Source organism: Camelus dromedarius, chromosome 21 (genome assembly GCF_036321535.1).
Source record: "Camelus dromedarius isolate mCamDro1 chromosome 21, mCamDro1.pat, whole genome shotgun sequence".
In the NCBI taxonomy this organism is placed as follows: Eukaryota; Metazoa; Chordata; class Mammalia; order Artiodactyla; family Camelidae; genus Camelus; species Camelus dromedarius.
Window position 1 is genome coordinate 34,189,858 of NC_087456.1, and position 20,757 is coordinate 34,210,614.

The 20,757-nt window shown below is 38.4% G+C and overlaps 1 protein-coding gene across 1 annotated transcript; it reads left to right on the forward strand.

The window, feature by feature from the left end:
- Positions 1–923: 923 nt before the first annotated feature.
- On the forward strand, positions 924–20,134 carry LOC105100426 (complement factor H-related protein 1-like). The gene is made up of 5 exons (XM_064477013.1): positions 924–1,002; positions 5,676–5,852; positions 16,065–16,238; positions 19,271–19,453; positions 19,904–20,134. The coding sequence occupies exons 1-5, from the start codon at positions 924–926 to the stop codon at positions 20,098–20,100; spliced, it is 810 nt and encodes a 269-aa protein (XP_064333083.1). The 3' UTR covers positions 20,101–20,134.
- The last annotated feature ends 623 nt before the right edge of the window (positions 20,135–20,757 follow it).

The following is a 20,757-nucleotide window of genomic DNA, read 5'->3' on the forward strand; positions in this document are numbered from 1 at the left end:
GGAATGGATATTAAGGGTGGGGGGTAACGGTGGAAGGAACATAAAGTGGAATCCAGCAGAATATACTGCTATGGGCCCACGAAGCTGAGATTCGGAACTAATGTTGTAACTCGGGGGTTAAATAGGGCTCTGTTTAGCAGGTTTGCTCATCCCCTGACCACAAGGTGGCCTACACTAAGTGAAGCTGAAATGCCAGGACTGCCTCTGTGTACCAGAATGGAAGAGCTCCAAAGGCTTAGGGAGCCTGGACTATGAGAGTGCTTTTAGCAGTGAACACCTGCTCCGGCACTGTTGAAGGGCCCTTACACCACGACTGTGCGAAACAAGCTTGGGAGTGGGAGCCCGAGTGTCCTGGAGAGCTCTGTGACTCTTCTCCTCTCCAGGTCAGAAAGTCACAGTGGGAAACGCTGCCTCGACAGTGGGAACCTTAAATGTGATGGCTATAATTGAAGCAAAAAGGCCATGTGGCTGCAATTAATTGCCAAAGGTAAATGACTGTGGCCAGCATGACGAAGAGTGAAAGCAGCAATCAGAACAGCCGTGCTCACAGAGCCCTATGGCAGTTCATGCAGCCTGCTGTCCCTAGGGGTGCAGTGGATGGGAATTCTACTGGATCTGTGAAAAGGGAAGATGGTACACTCCCGGAGATCTGTAGTATTCGTTCTCCTCCCAGCCTTCCCCAAAGGGACCTATGGATGTTTACCAAGGTGTTCGTGCATTGAGGGAAAGAAATAATCAGGAATGTTGGGGATTACTGGATACTGGGTCTCAGCACACTCCAGGAGACCCAGAGTGTGACCATGATCCACAGCAGCCAGTAAGAGCAGGGACGTGAGGAGGTCAGCTGAACAGTAGAGTTTTAGCTCAGTTCAGTCTCAGAGTGGCTCCAGTGGGCCACTGAACACATCTTGTCATTATTCTCTATGGCGGACTATTCCAGAATGCAGAAGCGGGAGAGACACGCTGAGCAACAGGAAGATGTCATGCATTGTTCCCTGAGCAGTGAGTGAGGTCTGTAATGGGGAGGAAGGCCAAGGGAAAGCCAGCAGAACTACCTCCTGCTCGTTTTATTCATTATTTTCCTAAAAATAGTGAAAATAGTGCCAGTCTGTTTTCTCTGTCTCCCCTCAATGCTGCACCTGTCTAACCGTCTCACAAAGGAACACAGAATAGAAGTTATGCTCCTAGTGGAAGACTATTACCCCGTGCGGTCTTGGGTTTAAGGTTTGTTTTTCCTTAAGGTCGGTGTGTTTCAGTGTTGCGTCAGTCAAGTCCAGGGACATAGTATTTACTCCAGACATGTTCGTCTGGGTTCAAGTAAAATGTGAAGTATTCAGTAAGCTATGCTGGCTTTGAACTCCCAACTCCTTGTCCTCCTCACTGCACATATTTGAAATTTTTAGTTTTCTGCTTTGCAGCAATTTCTTTCCATTGGGATGCTTGGAGTCTTGCCCCATGAATGCTCATGTAGATCTAGTAGATACTTTAATGAGAGATAATGAAGATTATGAGGAATTTCCCGGGTGGACCTTCATAGATTTCTCTTCTCACCTGGCGGATGTTCTGCCAGCCCCAGAGGCACATCTCTGAACTTTCACACAAATGAGACTCTTGCTTTCTCCTTGAGCTCCACCATCCATGTGCCACGTGGACGTGAGTGTGTTGTCTAAGTTCAGAAAATAATTAAGTTCGGATCTCACAATTTGATTCCATTCTTTCAGAGGTTGAACGCTTTCTTTATTCTCCTTGTTTTTCCTCTCTCATGTAGTCAGTTCAATCATATGTGTTAGCTTATAATTTTTATTTATAAAATGTTTAGTCCAATATACGCTCTTTTGTTCTTCTGGAAGTCTTCATTTCATAGCCCTAATAAATTATTTAATAGTTTGAAACCATTGTAGTTACAGTGAGGAAATAAATAAATAAATTTCAATGCAGGGTGACTTTTTTTCTCCTTTATACTAATATTATATTTTCCATATTTATTATCTGCTTGAAAAGAATTCTTATATTAAGTAATTGTATTTTAAATGATGACAAATATAAATGGCTATACAAATATAAACATACATATAAAAAATAAAGAAACAATGCAATCAGTGTCAGTGAAAGAACAGGTGAGAATTCTTGAGTTACATTCCTAAAAGAAAAGCAATACTATTGTATGTACCTGAAGATATTATTTAAAACAATGGTGCCTCAAAGCACGTTAAAAAATATTTAATGCCAAGAATACGCTGAAGCTCTTGTACTCACTAGTGTGATCCCATATGAGTTTTTAACAATCACTGCTGCCTTAAGCACAAGAAAACACAGGTGGTGAAATTAATTCTAAATACACTTTGATCTTCATAGACCCCTAAGTGGAGAAGGTGGTGAAGGTAAATAAAGGACAGAAGAAGGCGTTAGTGACATGGACTCAGTTATTCACGTGATTCACCGGGTTGAGAAAGAACTTCACCTTTTTTTAAGAAGTGCTTAACTTAAAAATTAGTGTTTTGTATCACTGTGGGAGCCCGTCTATTACCGTCCCTGAAACAGGTGTACACGTACATGTCAGGGAATGAACTCAAGAAATTATTGTGAAACCACTACCCGGAATTCATGGATTTTCAAAGCTCTTTGAACTTTGATATTTACAAAGTGACCTCAGTTAACTAGCATCATGGTAATGCCCTTAAATCAGAGTCACACTTAACAACTGCTAGTGAAGCAGATTTAAAACCCCAAGGAACACAACGGGAGGTCCTTGTACGAACGTACCGGTGGGCGTATCGGACATGCTGCTACTAACCACTGTCCTCCTCCCCCTGTGGGTTTCCTGTGCTCACAGACAAAGTAAGTTGAAAACAGAGATGAACCCTCAGTTTGCCTTTTAAAGGTAACTTCATGCTTTATCTACTCTCACGTGTCTCTATATTTCAATAATAGACTCGTAGGAATTGACTGTATTGTGTCATCTTTACAAACTGTAACCTTAGAGGAAAATTATCTCATACTCTTCCAAGGGAAAAAGGAATTATGCTTTCTCTGGTTTTTGACTTCTACATCAAAAAGACTCTCAACGCTCATTACGAAGTGAATATGCTCACACAACATTAGGAACCTTCTGACTTCAAAATAAATGAAGGGTTCTTATTTTTAATGCAAGGAAAACTTTGGGAGCAATGGGTATCTTTATGATCTTGCACATGGTGATGGTTTCATGGATTCATAGGGCAAAATTCATTAAATCAAATATATTCAGTTCACTATGTTAATTATACCTTAATACAACTTAAGTCATTAATATCATGATCGATTTAATATTTCAGTAAATAATTTTTAGAGCATTAACCCTAGGACATTGTTCACTAAAGTGTTTTCACGTTTACAGTGAAGTAGTCTATGTTAATTTATCTGAATGCAATTGTTGTAGATTAAGTAATTATATTTTAGACATAAGAAACATAATTGTAGAGTCTTTAACTTACTTTTAAATTAAGAACGAATATATTTCTAGGTATTACTTCTAAAAGCTCTTTTTATAAATATATACAATCTTTAAGATTTTCTTAACGTAAATAAGTTCTCTCCTTCTTTTAAACATTTTATAAATCCTTCATTACAATATCTTTTTACTGTCTTACTTTATTCAAAATAAAAAACAAATCTCCTTTCCAAGTTACTGTAAACAAAACCTCTGATATGCTTTAGGATTCCTCGTTGCACCATTTACGAACTGAAGGCAAATCACGATGTTTTATTCCTTAACTTACAAAAAGAATTCACTTTAATAATTTGCTGCATGGTTGGTTTTGTATGTTATTTAAGTCTCTACTGGGGCAACTTCCTTCACTAGCAACAGCAATAACAACAATATAACAAAGATTCCTGTCCAGTGTAAACTCTTCTCCTTCCGTGAGCTCTTTCTAAAAGGAGTCTTTGAGCTAAATGCCTTGTAAGTTTGAGTTGTAGCAGTTTCTCAACAGAGTGAGGAATCCGCCCTGTAGAAGCACACTTTTGTGTAAATAGAAACATCTTTGTGTATTTAGTGGGCACAGGTTGAATTCTGTCCTCTAAAATTCATATGTTGAAGTCCTAACTCCCAGGACCTCAGAATGTAACTGTAAAGGGAGGTACGTTGTTTAAAAAGGTAATTAAGTCAAAATGAGGTTATTAGGGTGGGCTCTGGGTCAATAAATCTAGTGTTGGTCTGAGGGGAGGAGATCAGGACACAGACAGAGAGAGGGAAGTCCGTGTAGAGACACAGGGAGAAGCCAAGAGAGAGGCCAGAGAAGGAACCAAACCTTTTCATACCTCAATCTTGCACCTCTGGCCGCTAGAATTGTGAGAAAATAAATGTTTGTTATTTAAACCGTCCTGTTGATAGCGCTGTGTTACGGCAGCCTTAGTAAATAAACACAATCCTACATTTTTTAAATGTAGAGTAATAATCAAAAATTATTTTCCTGATTTCCACTCAAGTATATTTAAATTCTTACATAGGTACTTTCAGAAGACACTCGTCAGCATTTAGTAATATGTCTTGGGATACTCTGTTGCTAATTTTTTCCTTTAGGAAATGTATTTAACATTCAAATTATCTTCACTGTTTCACCGAAAATATAACACACAGCCATAGATACATGTATGACTAAACATAAATGCCTGAATACATATGTATATTCATACGTGCACATGTAGTTCTTCACACAGGTAGCCTACGCAGCATGTGACCCGGCCTGGGAGGAGAGGGCTAGAAAGCGCTGGGATGCTGAGGGGACATCTGTGGAGGACACAGGAAGGAGAGGCGCAAGAAGGGACACAGAGCCACAGACAGTCCTGCCATCTGGCCAGAAGCAAACTTCCTACATCTGGGAGGTTTAGTCGATACAACCACTTTTATCCTCTTCCTCGGTGTTTACATTTTTCTGTGTGATTCTCATCTTGGAAATATTTCCAAAGAACTTAAACATCAGGAACCCCTCACGTACCTCTGTACTCCTAACTACAGGCTGTCCCAATCTCTGCTCACTGATACAGTGCAATAATTAAACTGAGTAGAATAATAAATTCATCGGTGGGATTAGTAAAATGTGTTCCGTATTTATTCATGTAGGATACCGTTTTTTTTTTCTCAAGGGAGAACTTGCGATTTTCCGGAGATAAAACATGGAAACATATACGATGAAAACAAATACAAAGAAACTTTTCCCGTTGACATGGGGAAATATTTCTACTACACCTGTGATCACAAATTTGTGTCTCCTTCACAATCACCCTGGACTCCAATAGCCTGTACAGAGAAAGGATGGTCCCCAACTCCAAAGTGTCTCAGTGAGTAAACACCCCCATCATTATCCAGATGAACCGTTCAGCGTAGTCAGTCAGTGGAGAGGGTGTGCCTGAAGGCACCACAGAGTCTAGACAGTCATGGTGGCAGGTACTGGGGGGACCAGCAAAGATGACATGTGCCATTCGCCTTTATAAGAAGATATTTGTGGAAAGTAATTTTTAGACGTAAAATGTTTCTTATATATGCAAATAATACTTAATGATATTGCATATTAACTTTGACATGCATGGCCTTATTTTTATGAAACCAACTTTTGCACTTGTTTTCTCTTTCGAAGTATGAAAAATGTAATACTCTTTCAATGCAACATCTGTATCAGTCATCTTTTGGGTTTTAGGACAGTGCTTTTTCCCTTGGGTGGAAAATGGTCATTCTGCATCTTCAGGACAAATACACCAGGAGGGTGACTCTGTACAAATTGTCTGTGACACCGGCTACAGTCTTCCAAATAATCAGAGAGGCATCACCTGTACAGAAAGCGGCTGGTCCCTCCTTCCTAAATGCAGTCGTGTCCGTAAGTAAAACACTGTCCTCTGCGATCCCGCATTCTTCTCATCTTACGGAGAAACAACAGTATTAAATATGTGAAGTAATGCTATTTGCTACTGTCCTAATCTTTTTAGTTTCAGGGGTCCAACTGTGTCTAGGTAGACATGCAAATCTTTGGATCGTCATTTAAGAATTACTTTGTCTGCTTGCATAAATTAAATGTAGGTAATGATAGAAAACACTAGCAAAAACACAGTGGAAAACTTTGAAAGACACTTCTATGTCTAAGTAGCACGAAGTTAATGTTTATAGTAAAACTGTGTAAGATCTGCTGACATAACATGATAAGTTAAATTTGTCATAGAGAGATAGTGAAAATATCACATTTGCAAAATCATATGGCTTAGCAAACAAGTTTACTTGGCACTTATCTTTTTTTTGGTAAATGCTAAATTTAAAAGATCAGCACAAAAGTATCAATAATTTCCACATCGTTACAACCACGTAGTTCCGAAATTTAGGCTTACAGTTTGTAATTTAAAATATGGAAAACTGTTTCATATGAACCATATTAGAAATAAGAATATATTGGTGTTGAAGTTGACTTGGAGTTTCTCATATTTTTGCTTAAATGTTACTTAAATGTTACTTCAATGAATAAGAGACTTGGGAACCCTGGGAGTAAGATTCCTAAAGCACAGTCAAAGCCTCTCAGAACAAGCTCTACTCTCGTCCTCAGGACGTCTGCACGCATCACCAAATCATCTAGTCCATATTTACTGTACACCTTTTACACACCGAGCACTTCCGTAAGTGTTGGAAATCAATCCTCTACAAGAGTCACTGTCTCTTTATTCACAGGCTATAATGTCAAGTGAGAGACCGACAGTAGAAATAACACTAATGGTAAAAAAAAAAAAAAGAAGAAATTGAGGACTGAAAATTATGAATCACGCACATTATAAAAGATAATATGAAGAACATGACTGGAGGTGGGGGGCATATTTCGTGTAAGGTTGTTTAGGAATCTCCCCCAACCTTAGGGTTGACATCTGGAGAGGAGGAGTCAGATAAATGGCCTTAATGCACCACAAGCCTGTATTCTCTGAAGAAAATCAAGGAGACCATTGTGGCTCATGACGAGGCAAAGTGTTGAGTAAATAATTCAGGAATTTTAGGGCCATGATCAAGATTTTGGATTTTAGTCCATGTTCAATTAGGAACCATAAGCAAAACAGAAAGACAATCTATGGAATGGGAGAAAATACTTGCAAATGATGTGACTGACAACGGTTAAACCTCCAGAATATACAAACAACTCATACAGCTTAACAACAAAAAAACAAGAACCAGATCCAAAAATGGGCAGAGGACCTAAACAAGCAATTCTCTAATGAAGACATACAAATGGCCAACAGGCACCTGAAGAAATGTTCAATATTCCTAATTATTACAGAAATGAAAATCAAAACTACACTGACATATCAAATCACCCCAGTCAGAATGGCCATCATTCAAAAGTCCACAAACGATCAATGCTGGAGAGGCCGTGGAGAAAAGGGACCCCTCCTACACTGCTGCTGGGCATGTAGTTTGGTGCAGCTGCTATGGAAAACACTACGGAGATTCCTCAAAAAACTAAAAATACACTTACCACATGATCCAGCAATCCCACTTCTGGGCATATATCCAGAGAGAACTCTACTTTGAAAAGATACACGCACCCCAACGTTCATAGCAGCACTATTCACAATAGCAAGACGTGGAGACAACCTAAATGTCCAACAACAGATGACTGGATAAAGAAGTTGTGGTATATTTATACAATAAAATACTACTCTGCCTTAAAAAATAATAAAATAATGCCATTTGCAGCAACATGGATGGACCTAGAGATTGTCATTCTAAGTGATGTAAGCCAGAAAGAGAAAGAAAAATATGATATTACTCATATGTAGAATCTAAAGAAAGAGTAAAAAGAGGACACTAATGAACCCATCTACAAAACAGAAAGAGACTTGCAGACCTAGTAAACAATTTTTTGGTTACCAGGGGAAAGGGGGTGGGAAGAGATCAACTTTGAGAGTTTGAGCTTTGCAAACGTTAGCCACTATATACAAAAATAAATTAAAAACAAATTTCTTCTGTATAGCACAGGGAACTATATTCAATATCTTGTAATACCCTTCTATGAAAATGAATCTATGTATGTATATGCATATGCATGACTGCGACATTGAACTGTACACCAGAAGTTGACACACTGTAACTGACTCTACTTGAATTAAAGAATAAAAGATGTCTTCAAAAAAGAAAAAGAAACCTCTGAGAGGTTTTAAGCAGGGAAATGACACAAAGTGAGTGTGAAACAAGATCACTATGGTTACTCTTTAGAAAATGGATCGAGATGTCCAAGAAGAGAGGGGAAGGCCAGTTAGGAGAATATTACCATAATCCAGCTGTGGTATGTTCTAGGGTGGAGTGAAATGGTGAAAAGATGGATTTTCTGTTTATGTTTATTCGCTATGTAGAAAAATAAAATTGAACTGCTGGTTACAGTTTAAATATTACTGTATGCCAAGTATATGTTTTAATGAGCGGAAAACAAAATAAATCATGAAGGATCTTAGGGAAGTCCTATTAAGCAATATCTATATATGTGTATGTACATATATATGGAGTTAAACAATATGTACTCTTTGTGTCTGACACATTTCACTCAACAAAATTTGTTTTAAAAATTCATAGATGTAATTGAATGTATCAGTAATTCATGTATTTTTTAAAAGAGCATTCCTTTGTTTTAATATTAATATATCACAGTCTGCTTATTCATGCTCCTGTTGGTGTTAATTTCCGTTGTTTTTTCTGCTTGTGAATAAGCCTGCCGTAGACAGTCTTGTTTAAGCCTTTTAGTGGGTGCCGGGGAAATACATTCTAATTTTCTTGAGTGAATATCTGAAGTGAAATTGCTGGATAACAAACTAGCAGCAGGGCTAACTATACAAGACATTGCTACAAAGTTCTTCAATGTCTTTGGACTAGTATTTTGAATGATCACCAGCAATGTATGAGAGTTCTAATTCTTCCACCTCCTCAGTAACATTAAGCGTTGCAAGTCTGTCGGTTTTAGCCATTCTGGTGGCTGTGGAGCAGTGTTTGCTTCTCATTATAATATTGCGCATCCTTGATGATGGGTCATGTTGAGCACACTTTCATATGGCTTCAGGTCACTTGAACATCTTCTTTTTTCACATAAAGATCTTTATTATTTGATGAAGAAATCTATAGCAAATTAGGATGAATTTCTTTTGGGGAGGGGGCCGTTAACACTTTTATTGTAGTATGATTCCTGTCCAGTAAAGTACACACATTTCAGATGTGCAATATGATGATTTTATTAGATGTATACACCCATGAAACCACTACCATAGTCAAGACAGCTACAATTTTCATCACTCCCCAAGAGGTGCCAATTATGAATTCCTAATTTTACCTTTCCCAGCCATTTACTTCCTTGTAACCATAAGTTTGTTCTATGAGTCTCTTTCTGTTTTGTAGATAAGTTCATTTGTGTCATTTTTTTTTTTAGATTCCACATATAAGTGATATCAGCTGGTATTATCTTTCTCTTTGACTTCTTCATTTAGAATGACGATCTCCACGTCCATCCATGTTGCTGCAAATGGCATTATTTTATACTTTTATGGCTGAGTAGTATTCCATTGTGTGTGTGTGTGTACCACATATTCTTTATCCAGTCATCTGTTGATGGACACTTAGGTTGTTTCCATGTCTTGGCTGTTTTAAATAGTGCTACTGTGAACATGTCTTTTCAAATTATATCTTCTTTCAGATATATACCAAGGAGTGGGATTTCTGGATCATATAGTAAGTGTTTTTAGATTTTATAAAAACCTCCATACTGTCCTCCATAGTGGCTGCACCAACTTACATTCCCAGCAGTAGTGTACGAGGGTTCCTTTTGCTCCACACCCTCTCCAGCATTTATCATTTGTGGACTTCTGAATGATGGCCATTCTGACTGGTGTGAGGTGATACTCCATTATAGTTTTGATTTGCATTTCTCTTAAAGTATTAGTGATGTTGAGCTTCTTTTCATGTGCTTGTTGGCCATCTGGATGTCTTCTTTGGAGAGATGTCTGTTCAGATCCTATGCCCATCTTTTGATTGGGTTGCTTGTTTTGTTTGTTTTGTTTTGTTTTGATATTGAGGTGTAAGAGCTCCTTGTATATTTTGGAAATTAGTCTCTTGTCAGTTGTATTCTTTGCAAATATTTTCTCCCATTCTGTGGGTTGTCTTTTTGTTGTTGATTGTATCCTTAGCTGTGCAAAAGCTTTTAAGTTTAATTAGATCCCACTTGTTTATTTTTCCTTTTATTTCCATTACTCTAGGCGATGGTTTGAAAAAAAAAATATTGCTGCGATTTATGTCAAAGAGTGTTCTATGTTTTCTTCCAGGAGTTTTATAGTATCTGGTCTTACATTTAGGTCTTTAATCCGTTTTGACTTTAGTTTTGTATATGGTATTAGCGAATGTTCTAAATTCAGCCCTTTACAGGTAGCTGTCCAGTTTTCCCTGGACCGCTTGTTGAAGAGACTGTCTTCTCTATTGTATATTCTTGCCTCCTTTGTGGTAGATTAATTGACCATATGTGCGTGGGTTTATTTCTGCACTTTCTAACCTGTTCCATTGATCTATGTGTCTGTTTTGGGGCCAGTACCATACTGTTTTCATTACTGCAGCTTTGTAGTACAGACTGAAGTCAGGGAGTGTATTTCCCCCAGATCTAGTCTCCTTTTTCAAGACTGTTTCGGCTATTTGGCATCTTTTGTGTTTCTATACAAATTTTAACTTTTGTTTTGTTCCAGCTCTGTGAAAAATATCATTGCTAATTGGATACCGATTGCATTGAATCTGTACATTGCCTTGGGTAGTATGGCCATTTTAACAATATTGATCCTTGCAATCCAAGAATATGGTATATCTCTCCATCTGTTTATGTCATCTTCAATTTTTCTCATCAATGTACAGGTCCTTTGCCTCCTTGGGTAGGTTTATTCCCAGGTATTTTATTATTTCTGGTGAGATCGTAAATGGGATTGTTTCCTTAATTTCCTTTTCTGGAATTGTATTGTTAGTGTATAGAAATGAAAGTGATTTCTGTACATTCACTTGGTATCCTACAACTTTACCAAATTCATTGATGAGCTCTAGTCGTTCTTTGATCACTTCTTTAGGGTGTTCTACGTATAGTATCATGTCATCCATGAACAGTGACAGTGTTACTTCTTCTTTTCCTATTTGGATTCTCTTTTTTTCTTTTTCTTCTATGATTGCTGTGGCTAGGACTTCCAAAACTATGTTGAATGACAGTGGCGAGAGTAGGCATCCTTGTCTTGTTCCTGATCTTAGAGGAAATGCTTTCAGCTTTTCACCATTAAGTATGATGTTAGCTGTGGGTTTGTCATATATGGCCTTTATTATGTTGAGGTATGGTCCGTCTATGCCCACTTCCCAGAGAATTCTTATCATATATTTGAATTTCATCAAAAGCTTTTTCTGCATCTATTAAGATGATCATATGGTTTTTATTCATCAGTTTGTTACTGTGCTGTATCACATTGATAGATTTGTGGATACTGAACAATCCTTCATCTCTGGAATAAATCCCACTTGATCATGGTGTATGATCCTTTCGATGCATTGTTGGAGTCGATTTGCTAGTTTTGTTGAGGATTTTTGCAGCTATAGTCATAAGATATTGGCCTGTGATTTTCATTTTTTGTGATATCCTTGTCTGCCTTTGGTATCTATGGTGGCTTCATAAAAGGAGTTCAGAAGTGTTCCTTTCTCTGCAATTTTGTCTAGTAGTTTCACAAGGATAGGTCTTAACGCTTCACTAAATGTTTGGGACAATTCACCTCTGAAGCCATCTGGTCCTGGACTTTGGTTTGTTGGGAGTTTTATAATAACTGAGTCAATCTCAGTACTGGTAACTGGTCTGTTCATATTTTCTATTTCTTCCTGAGTCAGTCTTGGCAAACTGTGCCTTTCTAAGAAATTGTCCATGTCTTCTACACTGTCCTTTCGGTTGGCATACGGTGGCTCATAGCAGCCTCATGATCCCCTGTATTTCTGTGGTGGTGGCTGTAACTTCTTTTTTCTTTCTGACTTTATTAATTTGGGCCCTGTCTCTTTTTTTCTTGATGGGTATGACTAATGATTTATCAATTTTGTTTATCTTTTCAAAGAACTAGCTTTTAGGTTCATTGATCTTTTCTATTTTTTTTTTTTTTTTTTAGTCTCTAGTTCATCTATTTCTGCTCTGATCCTTATGATTTCCATTCTTCTACTAACTTTGGCTGTGTTTATTCTTCTTTTCGTAGCTGCTTTAAGAGTAATACTAGGTTGTTTACTTGAGATGTTTCTTGTTTCCCCAGGTAGGTTTCTATTGCTATAAACTTCAGTCTTAGAACTAATTTTGCAGCATCCCAGAGGTTTTGGATCCTTGTCTTTTCATTTATCTCAGTGTATTTTTTGATCTCCTCTTTGACGTCTGCAGTGATCCACCGGTTGTTTGGTAGTATACTGCTTCGTCTTCATGTGTTTGCAGTGTTGCCAGTTGTTTTCTTGCAGTTGATTTCTGACCTCGTAGCATTGTGGTTGGAAAAGATGCTTGGTACAATTTCAGTATTCTTAAATTTACTGTGTCTTGCTTTGTGGGCCAACATGTGATCAGTTCTGGAGAATGTTCCATGTGCACTTGAGAAGAATGGGTATTCTCTTGCTTTTGGATGGAATGCTCTGTAGATATCCATTAAGTCCATCTGGCCTCATGTGTCATTTGGTCCTGTATTTCTTTATTGATTTTCTGTCTGAATGATCTGTCTATTGATGTAAGTGGGGTGTTACGTTCCCCCACTATTATTGTGTTGCTGTCCATTTCTCCTTTTATATCTGTTAATAATTGCCTTATATATTGAGGTGCTCCCATGTTGGGTGCATATATATTTACAATTGTTGTATCTTCTCCTTGGACTGATCCTTTGAGCATTATGTAGTGTTGTCTCTTGTAACACTCTTTATTTTAAAATCTATTTTGTCTGATATACATATTGCCACTGCAGATTTCTTTTGGTTTCCATTTGCATACAGTATTTTTTCCATCCCCTCAATTTCAGCCTGCATGTGTCTCTAGCTCTGAGGTCGATCTCTTTTAGACAGCCCTGTTTCTGTATCCATTCCACGTCTTTTGATTGGAACATTTAATCCATTTAAATAACTACCTATTCTGGAGAAACAGTGAGATTTGTTTTGCCTAAATGTCTCCAGAAACAAAGTCAAAAATGCCTCTTCACGGTTATTTTCAATAAGTATGCAGACTTCAGTGTTTTAATTGATTTTTTTTTCCTTTGCAGTAGTGTAGTTTTAATGGTGAATCTGATTTAATTTCATGAATGTTTTTTTCAAGAACTTCCTAGGTAGCTTGTCTGCATTGCATTGGCCGCAGTAGTGCTCCCATTCCTGTAACCAAAAGCCAGGGAATTTAAGTTGTTTTTTTGACTGCTGTGGTCTTTCCATTGAACAGAGCCTCTGAAAGTCTTTGGGGCAAAAACACAAACATTAGATGAGGGAGTCTCACTCCTTATCTAAGTAACCACTTCACAAGGCTGTGAGAAGAGGCTCTAATCTGAGGTCCATTGACTTGTGCATAAGAGTGGTTCAGTTCCACTTAAGTACCTGCCCTTCTCCTCTATTTTATAAATGCTTGCTTTTCTTTTCATGGAAAGATATGTACTTTTTTCTATTTACATAATAATTTTACTTGTTCTTTTTCAGTTTTATGAAACTAAAGATTTTTGGTTTCGTTTTCTTAGAATTTATGCTTTTCTAGTGTAAAAGTTCACTGATCTTATCTTTTAAAACCATCTGTTTATGATGGTTTATGGTTTCTCCTTTAAAACAAAACTGTTCTTCTATTAGGTGTTGAATTCCCTCACCTTCAGGTATGAGCGCTGATTCCACTCAATCCACCAAACCACTAAGGTAACAGATACAAATGTAATGGTTACTTTTTTGGAATTCTTTTAAACTCTGTTGCCTTATTTAACCCTCACAACAAACTCATTGAAGCACTGTCCACATTTGCAGAGAAGGCAACACTGTCAAACGGTCTGTGTCCGATGGGTCAGGGCTAGGCAAGGTAGCCGGCAGGTTCACATCCTGAGTCTTCTGTGTGTCTCTTTTCTCATCTATAACCTGGAAGTCGTGCCAATGACAGCTGTGCAGGGTGCTCAAATGAGAGAGAGCTTCAGGCAGAGGTCTTGACTCTGTGTCCCGGATAAATGTTCTCCTCCCAATTTTTAATGAGGAAATATGCTTAGGGGATAAAAACATTTATGCATGGTTTTAGTCCGAGCAATTGACAACTAGGATTCCCATCCAGGTCTTGTGGTTTGAAATGCCATGCACTTTCCCTTATACTGTTATAGGCACGGGGCATGATTCTTTCCTAAAGATGTCTGTCAGGAGGATGAGGGGGAAATTCGAAGAACAAGAAGAAGCTCCATCAAACAGCCCCTAAGGGTCTGGGATGCTCTGAGGAGACCAGTGCTTGTCAGACTTAAGAGTGCGTCAGAACCACCTGCAGGGCTGGCTAACCTGCTTTTGGGGCTCCACCCCCAGACTTTCTCATGCCTTAGGCGTAGACTAGGGCTACAGTTTGCATTTCTAAGAAGTTCCCAGGTGATGCCTGAGCTACTGGGTCCAGGGCCCGCCTTTGGAAAACCAGTGTAGTGGAAAAGAAATATTAGAACATCCCTTGAGTGAAACACCTCCCCCACCCTTGGTGAAGGAGCACGTCACAGCGACAAGCAGCGTGTGTCTGAGATCAGGGCAGCCACTTGCATCAGACGTGTCTGCGCTGCTTGTTAATTAAGGGAGATTTCTACTCACCACTGCAGAATTACTAACGTGAACTTCTGGGGACAAGTACAGAAAACTGCATGTTAAACAGGTTTTATGTACAAAGATAACAGCTCAAGAACCACAGAACTTTACTACGTAAAGTGTTATATTTGCCAAAGAGAGAGAGAAATTCACTATTAGTATAAAAGTGAATCTACAAGGTTCACGTACCTAGGCCTAAAAAGGAATGAAGGTCAGGAGACTGTCAGTGGGGATATATTTTGTGGAGCAGGGTTATTGGGTAAACTATCCAAGGAAAAATTTTAAATGAAATTTGGGGTTTCTTTTAATCTTCTAAACATTTTGTTAATTGGACGGTATTGGTGTGTTAGAATCTCCATATGACGGCTGCAATGTATGGGGTTGGTTGGTTTGTGTTTGAACAGAATAACTTGGGTCTTTTTGAGGACATTCAGTTAAAATCGCCACCCGCCCTACTGAATGGGGTTGAGCTCCGTGGCGTTTGCTCCCTGACTGCAGCTGAAACCAGCCATTCGAGGGCCCCGCTGCAGCATCCCTCGTGGGGAGGGCTCAGGGCAGGGTCTGGGGTCTTTGCTTCTCACAAACCCCTCGAGTGAGCTCTGCAGCCTGGGCTGGGAACAACTCAGGTAGATGCTCTTTGTTTCACAGGCTCCTTGGTGCCAGTTCTGGAAATAGAAGCTCCTGCTACAGACGAGTAGGGGCTGTAACGTGAGCTTCTTGCGCTTCTTTAAGGAAATAATCCACCCGTCTTCTGTCTCCATGAGTTTGATGCTGTTTTGATGTGACTGAAAGACTTGGCTGAGCTTGCCCTGGCTCTTCCCAGGCTCCTTCACAGCCAGGTTTCTGGAAGTTGTGTTCATTGCACGTATGGCCACAAGGTGGCGGCCAGCTCCATCTGACAACAAGCTGCTTCAGCTCACTGCTTACACTTGTCACTTTCTGATCTGTCACTAGTCAAAGTGTGTCGCTTTTCTGTAAACTAAGGCTACTAGATGGAAATGCAAGAGATCATCTTGTACATTGATTGCCAACCTTTTTAAAATTTTCACCCAAAGGAAGGAGATGCAGCCGCCATTCTTTAATGGAATTCTGACTCTGGTGTCTTTCAGAAGGTAGGTAAGAGAGTAACACTGTTATTGCAGACGCGTGGCAATGCCTCTGTTCAAAAATTTAACAGTGATGCGTATCCAAGAATGACATCCCATTTGTTGAAGTGTTACTCAAAATGATTGTTATGTTAGAGATTTTTTTTCTTTCTATGCAGATGTTTCCTGTGTGAATCCACCCAGTGTGGAAAATGCTGCTCTACAAAACCCGAAGCCTAGATATCAGTCTGGTGAGAGAGTACGTTATGAATGCCTCAAACCTTATGACCTTTTTGGGGACGTAGAAGTGACATGTTTAAATGGAACTTGGACAAAACCACCTCAGTGCAAAGGTAGAGTATCTTACCTACTCTCCCAATATTAAAGAATTTATCAGGGACAAATAATGTTAATATAAATGTATAAGGAAGTAGTTCTTATGGAACAATTTTTAAGTGCAAATGAAACAGTGGCGGTTAAAGTCCAGTTTTTTTGTCAACTGAATAAGTAATCTGACATATTTATTTTGTGAAAGATGTGACCAGGTTTGAATAGTTGGAATCATGGAAAACTTCCTGTCTTAAGTATTAAGATCCTGAAGAATAAATGGGTTAAAGATACCAGAAGTAACTCTGACACCCCAACATATTCCAGTTTGACACGAAATTCCACTGTGAGACATGGAATAGGGACCTGGGGCCTTGCAAAGGACGTGATATAATTTGGGCATCTTCAGCATATGGATTGTATGTAAAGGCATGTTACTGGCTGAGCTTACTCAAGGACTTAGTGTGCACATTAAATAAAGAGTCTGGGAACTTGGTCCTGGGACCCGTGAGTGTTTAGAGTTCAGGAAGTAAGGGGAGCCAAGAAAATAACAGATCAGCCACTTGTGGTTTTCAAAGGAACTTTTCCCTGGTATGTAGTGTTTCTAATTTTTCACTTGCCCCCACGTATGTTTTCATGTTTGAAATGAATTTCTTGTCGACAGCATATAGTTGGGTCTTGTTTACGTGTCCACCCTGAAATTTTCAGCTTTTAGCTGCTGTATTTCGACCATTTAATTTAAAGTAACTATTAGCATATTAGGGACCATGGCAGCCAAAAATTTTAGTGTTTGTTTTGTGTGTGTTTTTGTTTCTCATCCCCGTTTCCTTTCTTGTCCTTCCTGTGGATTTTTCAACATGATGAAGTAGTTTAATTTTGATATTCTGCGTTACTTCTGAGCATATCTCTTTGCATTGTTTTCTTAGTCATTGTTCTAGGTTTTAACACATACATTCACGCTTATCACACCCTACCTGTATAGACATTTTACCACTTCAAGTGGAATGTGGAAATCTTACTTCCATTAGGCCCATTTAATCTCCTCACGTTTGTAACATAAATATTTTAAGTGGTCCCTCCACATACATTGAGCACCTTATGAAATGATACAATTTTGCACAAACGTAATTTAGCAAACTCATTAGAGAAAAGATAGTCTTATATTTACCCCTATTTTTAAAGTCCATTGCACTGTTTGTTTACTAAATTCTCAATCCCTTTTCTGTTATATTTTCCTTTCTATTTGAAGATTTCCTTTAGCAATTCTTTAAGTAGAGGTCTGCGGGAGACAAATTCTCTGTTTTCCTGTGTTTGGGAATGTCTTTATTTCTCCCTTTTATCCTAAAGGATAGCATCACTGGATACAGAATTTGGGGTTGACAGCTCTTTTCTTCCAGCCTTGGGGAAATGCTGTGACTTCTGTTTGGCTCTGTGGCCATGGATGAGAACCCTGCTGGTGTTTGAACCATTTTCCCATATAGGTATTGCATAGTATCTATCTAGCTGCTTTTGAGATTTTTTTCTTCTTCTTTAGTTTCCAGCAGTTTGATCTGGTATGTCTTATGTATTTTGATGAAAGTTTCTTTGCATTTATTCTCTTTGGAATTCACTCAGATATTTCAGTATGTAGATTTATGCCTTATGCCCTATGTGGGAAATTTTTAACCATAGTTTTAAAGTTTTTTTGATCTCCAACCCCTTTCTTTTCAATCTTTTGCTGTCTTCCCAGAGGTCCACGAAGCTCTGTCCATTGTTTTCAGTCTATTTTCAAAATTAGTTTATATTCAAGTTAATTTATCCTTCTGTCAGCTGCAGTATATTGTAGAGTTCAACCAGTTTGTTTTTTTTTAAAAAAAAATCTCTTACTCTATTTTTTAGTTCTATAAATTCAGTAGGATTTTTAAAAACTGTTGTCCAGTAATTTCAATATTTGTGTCATTGCAGTGTTGTCTTCTGTCGATTCTCCTTTTTGTTTTGAGGCTTTTCTGGTCCTTGCTATGTTGAGTGATTTTCAGTTGTATCCTGAGCGTTTGGAGAATTGCCTTTTGAGACTAAGGACTTTATTGAAATTTTTTATTTATCAGGCCTCCATTACGGCCATGCAGGGTGCAAGTCTGGCCTTCCCACTTGGCCTCCACTGACAGCAGGAGAACGGAGAGAGGCGTCTTGTTCCCTCAGCCTGTGGGTGGAAGTCCAGGCTCCTTACTTGGCCTCTGCAGATCAAGGCAGGGAGAGGGCTGTCAGCTTCCTTCTACGGTATATTTCTGTAGTGAGTCAGGATTGGTAAAAGTGTTTCTGTCTTGCTAGGTGACTTCTTTCCCAGGCCTGCACTTAAAGAGAAAGATGTTAACACTTCATGAGCACTTTTTCTTGTCTGAATGGGTAATATTCCTGGGTTGCAGTCTCAGTGCCCAGTCCAGGACACACAGGGGGCGAAGTGAAAACACAGTGTCCTTCCTTGAATCCCAAGGTCGCCAACCAGACTGACTTCTCTCCATCCTCCACAGTCTCCTCTGTTGGTGTTCATCATATGTTCGGGGTGTTTACTTAGCAGAAGGAATACTTAGCAGAAGCAATGAGCAGAATGTTTCCACCTCACCTTGTCCAGAAAAAGAAGGCAGCATTCCCTTTCCCACTATTCACGTTTGTAATTCTTGACTTTTATTAAAGGAGCTGATGTTTCTTTTGTAATAAAAATGAAAATCATTAAAAATGACTGGGGCTTCAGTAGGCACTGCTGTACGTTCTATACAAGGACACAGAACTTTTTGTTTATCTTACGTACTCATCTGCACAGCGTATATTCACTAAGAAAACATTTTTTAATACTGGAATAATACAAAGAAGACATATTTGTTAATGTATTATGTGTGCTTTCATGTGGGGTGAAAGGACTGGCTGTAAAATAGGCCTCAGTGTAGTGATGAAAATTTCTTCAGTAACTTTCATGTTATTAGATATCGCAAGCTTTAATACTGCACACTATGCTGCTTTCTTTATTTTGAACTGTGGAGGGTTTTCTTTGGTCCTTCAATAAATCTAACAACATGTTCCTTAGACTCTCAAGGAAAATGTGGGCCTCCTCCACCTATAGACAACGGAGACATTACCTCGTTCCCGTTGCCAGTGTACCCTCCGGGCTCGACCGTTGAGTACCAGTGCCAATCCTACTATGAACTGGACGGAAACAGGAATGTAATATGTAGGAATGGAGAGTGGTCAGAACCTCCCAAATGCTTAGGTGAGTATTTTAATCTTCTCGTGGATCCTGGGAAAAGAGTGCAATGAACATGATGTTTAGCTGTTTCTAGTAGAGTTTCCAAGGACTAACAAATTGCCATTCTGTAGGCTGACTAACGGATATTAGTATGCGCAGAAATAAAGTTTGAAAATTTTTGTTTCAAGCAACAATAGCAACAAAAGATTCCTTAAGGAAAGCTCTTCATATGATCACTGACATTATGATTCTTTAAGTATAGCAGTTAATTTTTACATTAAATAGTACCTCATTTTACATCATTAACTGTTTAAAATGATGGAATCTACCATAAAGGATTTTCAGTGAGTTGGTTTGGAAAAGATTTAGAGGATGAAGTCCTGGCCCAGTTAGAACATTTTATTTGAAAGTCTGAAATTCTATGGAAAACATTTGTATACTATTTAATGTCTTATGTTTTTTTTTAAACTTCAGAGGCATGTGTAATTTCAGAAGAAATTATGAAAACACATAATATAGAATTAAGATGGAGACATGATAAAAAACTTTATTCTAAAACCAACGAGAGTGTTGAATTTCAGTGTAAACATGGATATCGTAGAGTGACACCTGCCCATACATTTCGAGCAACCTGTCGGGAAGGACAAATGGCATATCCTACTTGTGGATAAAACAACAGTTAAAATGCAGCCATAAAACTGAAATATGCAGATGTATTCAGAATTGTTCATTGTTGAACCAATTCTTCTCAGTTGATCAAGTATTGTTTAACTCCTTTTATTCATAAATCAGAATTTGTGAGAAATCAGGTGGAATCACTCCAGTGCTCCTTCCATCCATCATTCTCCCAACTTTCTTAAAGTTTTCTGAGACTCTATTTCAGAGGAAATGGAAAAAAAAAATGCTTGTCTGAATCTGTGAAACAACATCACAAACACGTAAAAAGCACTGTGTCATACCTATGCTAGTAATAAGATCTAGTAGTTATTACTTTTGCTTCTCTATTAATAGAAAAGTATAGTAAAAAGGATGAAATGCATGTTCTTCTACAAGATGTCTATCTAGCACATATAATAAACCAAACAAGTCATAAAGAGGAATTAGAATCTAATTGTGTGTATAACTATCATTATCTTGACATAAAAAGTAGTTTAAAAATCCAATATCAAGTATAAACACACACACACATACACACACACAAACACACACTATGCTTTGGTGGTGAATAAAGGTTTTTATAGAACAAAGATTGGCAAGAAGCACAACAAAATATTTTTTAAAACTATAAAATTTAGAGATAGTAGGGGAAAGATTTGGTGTTTAACTGC